This window comes from Spodoptera frugiperda, chromosome 17 (assembly GCF_023101765.2).
Source record: "Spodoptera frugiperda isolate SF20-4 chromosome 17, AGI-APGP_CSIRO_Sfru_2.0, whole genome shotgun sequence".
Classification (NCBI taxonomy): domain Eukaryota; kingdom Metazoa; phylum Arthropoda; class Insecta; order Lepidoptera; family Noctuidae; genus Spodoptera; species Spodoptera frugiperda.
Window position 1 is genome coordinate 6,714,821 of NC_064228.1, and position 15,072 is coordinate 6,729,892.

At 35.7% G+C, this 15,072-nt stretch overlaps 1 protein-coding gene across 3 annotated transcripts in view; it reads left to right on the top strand.

The window, feature by feature from the left end:
* Positions 1-15,072, top strand: part of LOC118276597 (pleckstrin homology-like domain family B member 2) — a 122,886-nt gene that overhangs the window by 73,907 nt on the left and 33,907 nt on the right. The window contains exons 1-9 of one of the 3 annotated variants that reach the window (XM_050699880.1): positions 2,342-2,395; positions 4,381-5,110; positions 5,674-5,779; positions 7,231-7,351; positions 7,665-8,649; positions 9,047-9,246; positions 9,569-9,697; positions 9,986-11,250; positions 11,774-12,023. In XM_050699880.1, the coding sequence (XP_050555837.1) occupies positions 4,592-5,110; positions 5,674-5,779; positions 7,231-7,351; positions 7,665-8,649; positions 9,047-9,246; positions 9,569-9,697; positions 9,986-11,250; positions 11,774-12,023 (3,575 nt within the window). In that variant the 5' untranslated portion in view covers positions 2,342-2,395; positions 4,381-4,591. Of the gene's footprint in view, positions 1-2,341; positions 2,396-4,380; positions 5,111-5,673; positions 5,780-7,230; positions 7,352-7,664; positions 8,650-9,046; positions 9,247-9,568; positions 9,698-9,985; positions 11,251-11,773; positions 12,024-15,072 lie in introns of those variants that run through there. The other 2 variants (XM_035594944.2, XM_035594943.2) reach the window with 2 other exon arrangements.

Sequence of the window (15,072 nt, forward strand, 5' to 3'; positions counted from 1 at the left end):
CTGAAGACCTTTTAAGGAGGATTTCTAAATCATCTAATATTCATGGAGACTGATCACTTACCATCAAGCGATGTTATTAGAGTAAAACTTGAATATAGTAAAATCTATTGGGCTTTGAATGTAAATTAAAATAATGATTGTAATCAAAAGGAATTTTATATATGCTTTCAGTACCCTTAGAACAAGTTTGCTTTACTTTGAACGAAAATGAAACGAGAGCATTCGGAGAAGTTTCGGCGGTCCGATTGGCCGGCTCGAATAAACCAACCAATCAGAATGCAGAACGCGCTCTCGTTTCGATTACTTTAAACGTAAACTTATACTAAGGGTTACTGTACATTATAAAAATAACTAATGTGATAAATTGCTTTAATACCAAAGAAGCAGTATTTATCGAATAAGGAAAATACCTATCTAATATTTAACTCACATGCGTTGAATTAAATACTAAGTAACGTTACATTGATAGCAGCTATCTTTGCTATCGAGGAGATAACAGCATCATTTGTTATTTTGTTAATTTCCATTTAATAATTTAGCAGAATCTTGATTATTATATCTAAGGAATGACTATTGAAAAAAACCGCTCAAATCATGTTCAAATATAAAGTGATCCGGAGCTGCGGATTACCTAGCGGGTTTACCGGGGCTCTGGTTCGAAAAGCAGGAGTAGGAACGGGTGGTTTTTAGTCAGTAAGAGTCTGACACTCCCTCTCGCCTTGCCCGAGAAAAGATATTGGATGATTATCCCCCCTCAAAAAAAAATAAAATAAAGTGATAATGACATTTTCTGAGTAAAATTGCCAATATAGACGGTGGCCGGTGTGTCTAACTAGCCCACTACGCAAGAGATATTATAGTGCACAAGTGTGTGGGCAAACAAGTGCACTCTCTGTTCCCTCACTCATAACCCTTTGGGCAGACCGACACAACCGGAGCGGAGCAGCTTGACGTGCTTTCCAAGGCACGGGGGTTAAACATCATCGAACTTCCTGATTGCGGGCTTATAATAATCCTTATACTCAGAAAATACTCTATCCCATTTTGGCCGGTGCAGAAATCGGAACCCGTGACACGTTGCACAGCAGCTGGTCACCCCAACCACTGTGACAACCGTATACATGTAATAAGTACTCTTGAACAGAGTGCTATTTGGATTTTGTCCCAAAAATCGACTCTGAAACTACCATCGCTTTACTAAAGCAACAACTGTATTTCAATATTTATACCAATAAAAATACTAAGAAATGTTGTTCAATGCAAATTCTTATGCAAATATTACGTGTTCCGTCGGTGTCTGCTAAAATATACATAAATATTAGATTGTTACGTGAGCAACTGTCAAAAGTAATCTACATACTAATAGTTTGTTTGTTTGAACGGCGCTTATCTTTGAAACTGGTAGAAAGAAAGTTGTTTTTATATACTTAATAGGGTAGCGTTTGGCCACCATCTCGCCTGGTGGTAAGCGATGATGTGGCCGACGATGGAGCACGCCTACCTATGAGAAACCTGTTCACTCGGGACTTGAAGACACCCAAGTTGTATTTTGCAGGAAACACAGACACAGGCCTTTGATGACTATCCCCCCCTTTAATAAAAGAGGCTCTTAGGAATAGAAAATGTAGACAAAACCACAAAACAAAGTTAAACTAGTAACTAGTAGTATTATGTAACTTTTAAACTAATTGAGGATACATTAGACCAAATATTTTGTGGTTTGTAAGAACAAATATTTTAGTCTGTATATTGGATAGTTTAGTTTTATTTTGTCTATGTCTAGAGGTCATGTTTTTCTTTGGTTAAACTTTACGGTGTCGCAAAAACATTTTCGGTGTTAAATAAAACATTTGTATTGAAATTTTGTCACAAATGAGTTAGGGTTATTGTAGGGCTTACTCACGTAACTGACGAGCATACTCGACTAGTTTAAAGCAAGACGAGGACCCATAACTGAACTGGGATAATTGGGCCTCCGTTAACCTTACTTACACAACGCAAGCATTGTTTCACGACGGTTTTCTGTATGGCCGTGGTATCACTCCGGTCAAACCTAATAATAAATCTCTTAATAGCTCTCCAACACTGAAATCCAATTTTTTTGAGCAGGAACCCTGATTTTCTTAGGCTATAGATACTTAACTATTATAAAATTATGAATAAAACACTATCATCTAATATCAAAATTTTATACGGAACGCAACACTAAAAACGTCATAAATATCACAATATATCTTGTAATCTTGAGATATTTAAAGCGTTATAATTGTAATTAAAGTAACAATAGCATTATCAGTGATAAGAATTGACGCCATTTGTAGACTCCGGAATCGCAATGCGACAGTTGTATAATGTGTTTTCAGCATGTCGTTTCAAGTATAACCTGTCTTACTTAGTATGTTTTAAATTGAAAAATCGTGAGAAAAACTTGTTTTGAATATTACTTGTGTTGATCTAAGTGTGTTATATAATGGTTTTAGTGCATATTGGTTATTTATATAAAGTGGTTTATGTATTTTTCGGGAACTCTTTTGGTGTTTGCGTTCGGTAGTGTTATAAGTGTGTGTAAGCTACGGCAACTGTTTTCCATCAGGTGAACTGGTTACCGGGGCTCCGGCTCGAAAAGCAGGAGTAGGAACGGGGTGGTTTTTAGTCAGTAAGAGTCTGACACTCCCTCTTGTTTCGTTCAAGGCGAGAGAAGTCATTGGATGATTTAACCCCTCAAAAATATCAGGTGGACTGTCAGTGACTTTCTTGTGGTACTTAAAAAAGTGTAAAATGTGCGGCTTTTTCGTCCTCAATATGTTTTCTAGTGATGTGATTTGTACTCTGTGAAGTGAAGTGTATATGTATATAGAGTGGATTCCCATTAAGTGCAGGGGGCACTAAGGATTAATACAATATTCTATAATAGACATATTTCTGCTTATACTCAATGGAATATAAGCATGATGTTAAATTTAAAGTGTTCTGTTATTATAAATTATGTATGTTTACCTCAAAAACATCATTAGGTTTTTTTTTTTATTAAAGGCAGACGTACGTTACAAGTGCGTCGCCGGCATTTTGGGGGTTAGGAATTTAAGGGTTGTTGGGGAATCGGAGATTGGGAAGGGGGAAAATCGCGCCTCCGGCAACCTCACTCACACAACGAAACACAACGCAAGCGTTGTTTCATTTCGGTTTTCGGTGACGCCGTATCACTCCAGTCGGCCCATTCGTGCCGAAGCGTGGGTCTCCCACGCTTAAATACTGATTATAACATGCCTAATAAATAATAACTATTTTTTTATTTATTAGCTACTGATAACAGGTATTTAGGTGTCTTAAAAACATGGTTTCCTTAAAGCTGATTAACGCATAAATTAACTATTTACTAATCTGTTAATCTAGTATTAAGACGTATGATTGGTTGATTTATTTCTTGTCTAACCAATCACATTTGTTTTATTTAAATTGTCTTGTTCATTCTTTTGTTAACTCGGGGTAAGTCTGTTTGTCTAATTCGTTTATTATTAGAAATAGAGAAATATTGTGTAGTTTTTTTTAAGTGTAGGAGAGTCATGCTTCGGCACGAATGGGCCGGCTCGACCGGAGTGATACCACGGCCTCACAGAAAACTAACGTGAAACAACGCTTGCTTGTGTTTCATTGTGCGAGGGAGGCCCCTATCTTCCCGATCTCCGATTCTCCAACAACCCTTGAACTCGTAACCACCTAAAGGCCGACAACATATTTGTAACGCCTCTGGTGTTTCGGGTATCCGGTGATCCGTCTGCTCGCTTAAATATGAATATTCGAAATCATAAGAATAATTAAGTATGCAATTCTAATAATCACAGACGAGCTTTTTAAAATCTGACGTAAATAAGGTGATGCATGAAACATAATTACCCATATCTATCTCTCAATCATAGCCGATAGCTATCTCTGTATGAAATCTCATCAAAATCAATCCAGCAGTTTAGGCGCCACGATCAAATGACAAACAAAAAAAATATATGCATCGATTAGATACATTAATATTATGTCTTCGTAACACATTATAATTATGATGTAATTAATTAAAAACGTGTTATTTTAATTTAAAACTTATTCAAACATCCTTTTCCTTTGAAAACCAATTAATACACAAGAAAGTCTTTTACATATAAAAAAATCTGCATCACAAATCATTCTTGACACGCAAATCTCAACTTTATGGTACAAGATATAAGATTGTTTTCAACATAAAACTTTATTTGCATCGCTAATCAATGCTGTTATGCTAATTTGAACTTTATGGAGAAAGATATAAAGAGTTTTTATGTATGCTCGCTTTATGATGATATGTGATATAAGTTATCAATGACAGATTTCGTTTGCTTTCATTTTTTAAAGATTTAGTACTCGTTGAGCCGCGAACAGTTTTGGTCGAATATGTTCACGGTCCAGCAGTTTTTGAGGTAGACAGACATGTTTGTACATGACAAACATACATTAAATTAAACTTAACAGTGATCAAACAGAAATGGTGTGCTAATCAATTTTTGAGTTTGAGCAAAAAGTGATTCTATGTGCATTTAGTTTGTGTTGAAAATCAATTAGCAAAATGGCGGTTAAGAACAAGAAGGGACCTCCACAAAAGCGTCTACTTAGACTCTTCGTGAATAACCTGAAACGAAACACATCGGCTTTGAAAGAACTGAAAGAATCAATCGAGACATCACGACCAAACGATTACGAGAAAATAATCGATATGACGAACGCAGTCAACGAAAAACTCGATATCGTCCACAAAATTCGAAACGACATTAAAATCTATAAAACAATAAACACAATTTTAACAAATCACTACATAAAAGTAACAAGAGACCACGAAAATTGTATTGGCAACAAAATTTTGAAATTGGAAGAGAAAATCAAACGGTCTTATGACGATTTGAAATTGGAACTGGCAAAGATGGCGTCCGTTAGTGTTGCCAGTCAGAATATTTCGTCGCCTATACAGAATAGCAACGTGATTTTAGTTGGCAACGATTTGAAGTGCAATCAGTTTAATCAGTTGCATATTAGGAATGAGATGTATAATAGTATTATTAGGAAGATTGATAAGCTCTTCTGTGGTATGGTGAGTTGGATTTATTTGAAAAGATTATCATCCTTTCATCCACACTTCATATCAACAACCCATGGCTGTCCACTGATGGATTATGAACTTCCTCTACTTGAGAGTGTTAAGTGTAGCCTTAATCTTTACGCCTTGTAAGCGGGTTGTAAATCATAGTTTATAAACTAATAACAAGCTGTTAAGAAATATATATTTCTTAGGACCGATTTTTCCACCACCAAATAACTTTATCGGAGAATTAATAATTTTGAACTTTTGACAGTTTTTCCATACGCAAAACTGTAAAAAATATCTGTTGATCGAAAAGTCGGTCCTTAGACGCAGAAAATTAGATGATTGCCATGTAACGCAGGCGTTGATGAATGTTCATAAGACGATACGATCCGATACTCCATAAACATACATAGTTATCCCATCGTAAATTGTCGATGTGTTACTTGTGTCCACATGCAGCGCTGTTTGCTTACCATCAAGTGACCCATCTCCTCGTTCGTCCCCCTGAGCCTTAAAACCTCTAAAACCAATATCATCTTTATACTAATAGTGTGACCATCTTGTTCCAGGCGTACCAGGACCGCATAAAGGAGGAGGAGCAGAAAGAAGCAGAGACTGCTCGGCTGGAGGAGATCCTCAACATGTGCGCCGAGTATGAGAGACAGATCTCTTCGGGTGAGTTGCTTAACCTCATGTCTGTTGGTGTATGAGACACAATAGAAAAGTCATTGTGTCTCGCGTCAGATCTGACGTGTTGACATTTGAATAATAAAACGAATATAATTCGTCCTCTGATACAACAGCCCTAAACATTAATGACTATTAATAGCCGAAATTAATAACAATCTCAATACAAGTTTTTAAACTGACATTGTCACTAACACTATAATTGAAATCACGAATGAACTTGATGAGTTCATTCGTAATCACGTTGATTGCAACAGTGCCGAAATATTGTTGAAACTCATAGAAATAGAAAAGCATGGTAATTATCCTGTTTCAAGTTCCAATTCTAAACTCAATACAAAACTTCCGTATCGATCTACGTTTTAAATATTGATCTGAATCTAAAGATTTGGGGCACATTATGTATTAAGGATGATGACGAGGTATAAAAATTAAAACATTATTTAATCCGTTAGTTAGGTAATGAAAAAACATTTGACACGTATTAAATGTGTATTAATTTAGCTATAAATAAAATATTGTTGAATTATCTATTCCTTCAATGAGCAGATGTCTCATATTATTAATATCACACCATTTCAAGCCCTGCAAGGTCTCCTCGATACTTGTCAATCACTCCATTATTAAAATAAACACATAACAAACCTTTTTTCTCACCATATTTAACCAACAAACCTTCACATTGCACACCCAAGGCAAGCAAAACCAACTTATACAAACCGGTGGACAAAATCGGAACTAATATCCCTCTGAACAAAATGTTAAAGCAAATCTTTATTTACAAAGACACTAGCGACACTGTGAACTGAATATGTATGTTTGTTTGTGTGTATTTGTATAATATAAAGTTACTTGTATCAGTTTTCCGTTGTATGTAATCTGTATCGCTTCATTGATAATGTTTTAGTTCTTAGTAAGAATGTGAGTGAAGGAAAACTACATTTTCTGTGTCATTTTTGTGTTGGGAAGTGTTGTGTTACATTTTGTTCTTAAAGGTTTGTTCCTTGTTATTTAAACTTAATTACAAGTCCTTAGCGTTAGTTGCGTAGCGTGTCTTGGCCGCGTATACAAAAAATATCTAGGGTATGAAAATCATCCAATGGCTTTTCCCGCCCTGTCTCTCAATCCTCAAATTTAAGAATTTTTATTCAATTCCATTCAATTTATTTGTGAACACAGGTTAAGATAGATGTTACAAACTTACCAATGCTATAACAGCGATCTCATGTTTAAATATTTGACTGCCGATAGAAAACTGTTGAAGGCAAATCCTCCACTAACGTCGGTCACCGGTGATCAGCCTCATGTGGCGTTCAAATTGTTAATGTTTTATTTAATTCGAGAATTTTAGACTATGGTGCAAGTAGCTGTGATCAGTATGCTAAATAAGTAATTTATTTTAAAATACTAATCAAGAATATTAAACGTTGTATTTCCAGGCATCCCAATAACGCCGACGGAGAAGAGGCCGCACAACAAGATCATCACGAACGGGTCACTCCCGCGCAGCGTCGCTCTCAACAACCCCAACTTTGTACAGACCAGCGATGGGTATTACAAGTGAGTACATTTTTTAGGAGTTATTTGTATTAGCTTTATACCTAGTTGGGTTTTGATTGACTTAAGACTGAATTTGTTTAAGTTGAATTGTTATTCGGTTAGACTTTCAAAAGTACTTTTTGAATGTAAGTTTTGAATTGAATTATGGAAGTAAACCGTATTATCTTTCCAGTCAGGTTTAAAGCTAATATTGCAGGAATATGGTTTATCTTTACCTGTATGAATAGTTTCACACCTATTTATGATCGATGTGTTCTCTCTACAATTTCAAGTTCATTTACGCAAATTATAACCCTAAAACTCTCATTTCCAGGTTTGAAACTAGTCACAACAAAAATTCACCAATGAGCCAGTCTCTTCCGATCCAAAGGAATCTCTCCAGCTACGAGAACTTCGACACCACGCCCCCTACAGAACTCACTCCTGAGGTCGTCATCCCAAATCAGAACAACTATGAAAACGTAGGCAGGATGGATGAAATAGGGATCCCAGTCTTCGATGACCCATCTCCACGAATGCACGACCTTTCTAGTCCCATTATGATAAGGAAACTCCATAACCAAAGTGGGGATCGCATCCCTAACCTCTCCTCCCCCATAGGAAGCCCCTACGAAAACGTCTACTATAGAAACAACGTATACGGTAACCTAAAACCTAAGTCCCCTAACACTCAAAGCCCTAGGACCAGAATTAAGACGACATTTGCTCATAAAATAAATCCACCTTCTCCTCAGTATTTTATATTCCCCACTCCGCCTCCAGTAGATAATTCCAAAAAGCCAAACTTTGAACGAACAGAACAGGAAAAGCAAACTAGTAATGAAAGTGACAAACCTAAATTCGATGGTATAGAAAAACAATTAAGTCTCGAAGAAGAAATACCTATGATAGACGATGATTTGACTAATGACTTAGAGTTTAGGTATTCTAAAGTAGCGAACGATGATAAAAAGGAATCAACTCCCGAAAAGAGTCCTGACGTAGTTATAAATAAGAACCAAAGTTTCGATGACATGAAAAAAGAACTAATGGCAGACATTCCAGAATTAGAAGAATTTGAGAAAGACTTGAAAGAGAACAAAAGAGATAAGATTATAAAGAACATCACAGAAGATATTAAGAAGATTGATATAGAAGCTGACTCTTTAGACAGTACAGTTTTAGATGACAATGTAGATGAATTAAAGACTAAATATGAGAAACTAAAAGAGGAAAGGAAGAAATTGGTGACTGAGATTCATGAAATCAAATGCAAGATGTCTGAAATTAGGTTGCAGGAAGATGACATTTTGAGAGAGGTAAGTTATGATTTTACTTCACATTTCACAAATTATGTAAGAGTGGTCGCAAATGCGACTGCCGGACAAGGGGTCTTGGGTTCGATTCCCCGATTCGTGCAATTTTTTCGGTTTTCCGAAAATTTCTCAGTTGTAGCCCGGAGTCTGAAATTGTCCCTAGTATATGGGTATATGGCAATAGGCTCACCCCCTATTACATGGGACTTACAACACAAATGGTGAAAAGTGGGTGTACATTGTATAGCGGCATTACGCGCCGTAATGTGCACCTCTGCCTACCCCTTTGGGGATAAAAAGGCGTAAAGTGGTGTGTTCACAAATTAAGCGTAATTTTTCAAAGATGCAAAGTTTAAATAAATAAATAGACACCCCATTCACTAATATTTTCTTTTTCCAGTTGGAAATGGAGAAAGCCCTAATCAAAGGAGAGTATGACTCAGAAATAGCGATCCTAAACATAGAACAGAAGAAGAAAATGGACTTAGTGGAGAGTGCGAAGAAAATTGAAGAAGAAATAAAACAACTGAAAGAAAAACAAGAGACGAGGCAGAATGAGATGAGAGATAGAGTCGAGATCGCTACGTTGAAGGTTGAAAGGTAAGTCTAATGATTAGACACTAGATTTTCCCAATACATTTTTATTGTTTAAAGTATGGCGATTTGTTTTCTCAAACATAGCATAGGCTTTCGACTGATTTAATTACTAGTATGTTATGTATAGTCCAGTATATCATGATGTGGTATGATTATTATAAAATATAAGTTGATGGGTCACATGCTAAACTAAAATAACGATAATGAAATGTCAAATCAACAAAAATATATTTCAAACACTAACTTTAGTGCAGGGTGTTCCCCAAGGACCAAACTGGGTCCACATATTTTCATAATGTTAATGTTTTGATATCTTCTATTTCAGGCTAGAGAAAGACCTGAAGAGCAATGCAGCCACTCTTGAAGAGTTGCAGAACGCGCAGGATATCCTGGACAACGAGACTAAGATATCTGAGGACCTGGAATTCCAGCATCTGGAGGAAGAGTCAGAATTGTAAGTATACAATATTTCTAGACATAATTATCAATAGAATCGCGATTACTGGGCATAAAAAATGTTTAGGCAATTTATTATTTGTAATTAATGCTCATATTGTGTTTACTGAAGCTGTTAAAGTAATAATAGTATGTGAAATGTAGATCTAAGTTAATTTTAAGATTGTATATCATACTGTATATTTTATATTTTAAGTATGTATATTTTAAGATTGTATAGTATATCATCTGTAATATTGTGTACATAAAAGGATAAGCAAACAAAAAAAACTCTTATCTTTTACAGATTATCAAACAGAGAAGACATCCAAAACGAAATCATCTTACTAACAAAGAAAATAGAAGCGCAGAAAACAAGGATACTAACATTAAAATCAGAAGCAAATAACAATCTAACATCAGCACTAGACGAGACGAAAATACTACACGCAGAATATGTGAGACTATTAAACTTAGTCGAGGAACTAACTGGTAAAGTACAAGCTTTAGAGAAAGAACTTAAACCTATCGTAGCTAAACTTAACGATATAGAAAGAACACAATCCCCAGATAGCGCCTTTTTCACCGACCAAACAAGAGCTAAATCAGGGGAATTCGGCTATTCCCCACAAAGCTCTGATAGTGACGATATTGACCTAAAAATCTCAACCTTCGAAGACCATACTAAGAATCTTAAAGATAAATTCAATTCAATAGATCAAATGTCACAATCTATGACTGTAGATATTGAAAGAAGAGTCATCACTGACTTAGTAGATAGCACTGAAAGGTACAGCGAAAGCCCATCAAAGTCTTCCACGTCATCGAAAGAAAAGAAAGGATTTTGGGAAAGAAATTTCGACTCCTTAAAACGAAAGAGTAAAAAACCAAAATCGCCCGAAAAAGTCGACATCATGTCGCAGAGTTTGAACGAAAATCTGTTCTATAATGATAATATAGAAGCTGATGTTAGTTTAGACAAATTCAATAGCTTAAGGCATTCGAAGAAGAAGGATAAAACTGCTGGACCAGTTAAAAGCAATTCATCATCAAAAATACCAACATTCGCCGCTTTAGGAAAGATAATGAAAAAAGATTCGTTCGGTAAACGGTCTAGAGAGAACAGCCTTAAAAACGACGAATCAGACAAAGAGAACAATTCTAAAAACCGTTACATAAAGAATACAAAACCGATAAATGCTGACAACAAATACGTGAAAGCGAAATCTCTATCGCCCGATAAAAAAGAAGAAGACATCATGGAAGAAGTTGACACAGAAGATCAAATAACTAAAGTTACATTTGAGAATACTCCCCCTAAAGAAAGCAGTATACAATCAGCTAAAATTCTTCATAGAAAGAGCTGTGGAGATGAACCTAGTGTGAAAGAATTTCAGAAGATGACTGATGCTGTAAAGATTCCTTCGCAAGATGATATAGATCGGATATCGAAGGTGACTATAGATGCGCCCATATTGCCGAGTGATGCTGATATGAATACGTTGGGGAAGAGGACGTTGGATAGTCTGATGGAGGTCGAGAGGAAACGGCTTGAAATGTTGGAGGAACAAGGTAAATAGTATAATGTGTTGCTATCATTTTTCTATTTGTGGTTCCTATTTTTTTCTAATCGCAAAGTTGGTTTAAGTTTTTGTTATAGCATTAGTATTACTTAATACAGGTATAAATTGACTTGAATACACGGTTAGCGCGGTAGCTGCCGCGCAACGTGTAACAGGTTCGATTACCGCACGGTACAACGCTTTGAGTGATTCACAAATTGTTGAATTGGGTCTGGATAGCACGTGTATGTCAACTTGTATATTTGTAACCCATGAGACAGGATAAATTCCTAGTCTGTGTGAGGTAACATTTTTGTAATACAAAAATTGGATGATTATCAAACAAAATACTTATAAAATGGACAGTTGTTATTTCACTTTGCCTATGCTTCTAAAGTCAGTATTTCAATTACACTAAAAATAAATCAATCAGTTTGATCCTAAAAAGCCTCTAGAATTTAACGAGATATTCTATAATCGTAATTCATTATTACAATTTTATATTAAAACATATTTATTCCTCTTCCCAAAAGGATGCCAAGTAATCGAAAACGAACGTGAAAAGATATCGGAATTAAAACGCCGAGTGCAAGACGAAACGAAAAAACTTTGGAACCAGAAGTATCGGTCGGAACAAAGCAAGTCGTTGGAGGAGCAGTATCACAGCTTACCCCCTTTGTTGCCGCGAGAGGATGAAGATAAGACTTTCGACAGAAGTGCTATGGAGGATACCAGTCTGATCGATGACAGTTTCATGGCAAACTCCAGCATTTTTGAAGAGAGGTAAGTCTTTTGATATACCTACTTCTGTTTCATACTCCATACAGTACCCTTAGTACGAGAAAGAAGAACAACAAAGAATTGGTTGGTTCATTCGCGCCAGCCAATCAGAGCGCCGAAGTCGCTCTCGTTTTGTTTTCGTCCAACATAAAGCAAACTCGTACTAAGGGTAGCAAGTTGAAACTTTTCTTTTACGTTTTTACCTCTGTCAATTTATAATCGGTAAGTAATTAAGAAACGAACTGTAAACACTTCATCTACTGGTAGGTACATTCTAAGGTACCTGGATCTGGTAGGAACATTCGGAATATACTTCGGAATGACAATCCCATATATTCTGGTAAACGCCACACAACGAATATTCTTCGAATACATATCTGAATAAGTACTGAGTATTTATAATGCCTTTGTATTCAGGAAACAGAAATACTAAAGTCATTAACAACAGAAGTGATACAACAAGTAAACGTCCAATTCTTCAAACTGTATTATTAAAGCAGCTCCATTAATATTTATTACCCATTTCACTGCAAAATATTCATCATGAACACTAGAACTCAACACAAAGACCTGTTCTCACAAAACCAATGATTCAATCGCTGATAAGTTATCAGGCAGTTTTCTCGCGACTACACGCGCGGGCACTCGCGTCACATGTCTAAATGTGACACACAGTAAAATAAATTGTGTTTCATTAGCTTGGTAATGAGTGAAATTAAAAACATAGTATATTTTTGACATTAGTAAGTGTGGCGGCGATTGCTTACCATCAGGTGATCCGTCTGATCATGTGCCGTGTTAACACATATAAAACAATTATTGTATAGTGTTTCTGTTTAACATTTCAATCCAGATATTTTGGATTAAGATTAATTTACATTTAATTTCGGTTTATAGTGTCTGTCGGTCTGTTGTTTTCAGCTGTGTGTGATGTTTAGTTATCTTAGTTTTTGGAAGTGAAGTGCTATTTCTAGGCGGTCCTTAAGTCCGGGAGAATTTGTATTACTGACAAGTAAACTAAACACAATAAACGTGTTCAAAGTATTTCGTTGCGAATACCAACCATATTACTGACTATTGAGTTTTTCTACAGCCAAAAAGTTACGAGAATCACCAAAAACGCTATAATTATGACTTTTCTATATGAATATAATCAACTAGCAAACCCGACAAACTCTGTTTCACCACCAATGATTTCCCCCGTTTTCCTGCTTTTCTCTCAATTTCTTCCTTAATTTTCTTTAATATAAACCTAACAGAGCCCGAGACCTTCCAACGAATGCAAAACTGTGGAAATCAGTTCGTGTGGTCTGGAGTTAAAGCGTTAGGAAGGTAACCCCGACTTATTTTTATATTATAGATACAATAAATACATTTTGGTTATGTGAACATATACCCAAGTACTGCTTTCCAAGTAATTTACCTAGGTGGACTCGTTACTGCTTTCCAAGTACAAACATAGTTCGTCTAAAATAAAATAAACAGGTACAAAATCATCCAACCGAGAACGAACCTAACTGTAAAATTACAAACACAGTGATAAGCAAGGAAAACATCAGGTAGGCAAGCAGCCGAGTTGTTTAACTAAATATATACATACATACATTATGTACAGAGACCGGCACGTCTACCTACACCTTTTTATAATTCCATTATTCAATTTTCAACTGTATTATATTGGTATAAAGACTAAAATTCAATTAGACTAGGTAGTAGTAGCTTGAACTGCTGTCGCTTGTAACTTATGTATATGAGTATGAGTTAAGCTCCTACTTAGAAATATGCAAATGACTAGAAAGAAAATATAGTCAGACAATTATACATTATACAAATTGTTATATGCATTACTGTCACCAATTTTAAATACGTTGGTGAAAATACTTTTGAATTTTAAATGCTTATACCAAGCGTATTGGCATCGAACTCGCGTCATGATTTCATGATGATTACATATTTGACAGAGACCAGGCAGTAGGACTCTCTGATAAATATGGCAATAGGCTCACCCTTTCTGAAAGTGAAAGTACTTTCCATAACAACGTATAGGTTACGTTTAAAAAACCTACCTCCTTCATTTTGACGTCGGTATTAAATAAAACCTGTTAGTGTAACAAATACTTTTCTGAAAACCAAGCCAATCACGAGATTATCGCGGACAAACATACGTACAGGTCAAACTGAGAACCTCCTTCCTTTTGAAGTCGAAAAAAAAGATATTGAAATATGGCAATTACATGCTCACCGTTTCTACAAGTGTGAAAGTGCCAAAATGTTCTGAATGTGCTTCAATTACCTTCGTAATGTATCATATTGAATTATCACAATATGCTCACCCTTTCTGAAAGTTTGAAAGTGCCAAAATGTTCCAAAAGTGCCACAATAACCTTCGTAATATATCATATTGAATTATCTCAATATGCTCGCTGTTTCTGAAAGTTTAAAAGTGCTGAAAGTGCCACAATTACCTACGTTCGTTACCTACGTTTATCATTTGAATTTTGACAATATGTGCTCACCCTTTCTTAAAGTAAGAAAGTACCAAAATGTCCTGAATGTGCCATAATAACCTTCGTAACGTATGATATTTAAGAATGATTCAATGTTGATAAAATGTGAGTGATATCACCTCGTGTATGGACAGTGTGATGTCACGCTTTTCCATTAAACAATTGATACAAATTGGAGTGTGATACTCGTACAGACAGCAAAACTACCTATCGTAATTTGTTGATATTCTGCCACATGTTTTCAACTTTATTTGTGTAGTAATAATGCCCAAATTATAACTATTATTATTAAGAATATAGTTTAGTTTTAGACCTATTTGTGTACTAAAATGGTCGAAAAATAAATAAAAAATAAAAAGTCTGACAGCCTCTCTTGCCCAGAGCATAAATGATATTTATTTTGCAAATAGGTTACAATATAACTCTTTTACACGTCAATCTCTTAAATAACTAGATGAGGCCGGCATTTCCTATCGGACTACTCTGAGAAGAAATGCCGAAACAAACTCAGAGGTCATTGTCTCTTTTAAAGTCCAGACATAATC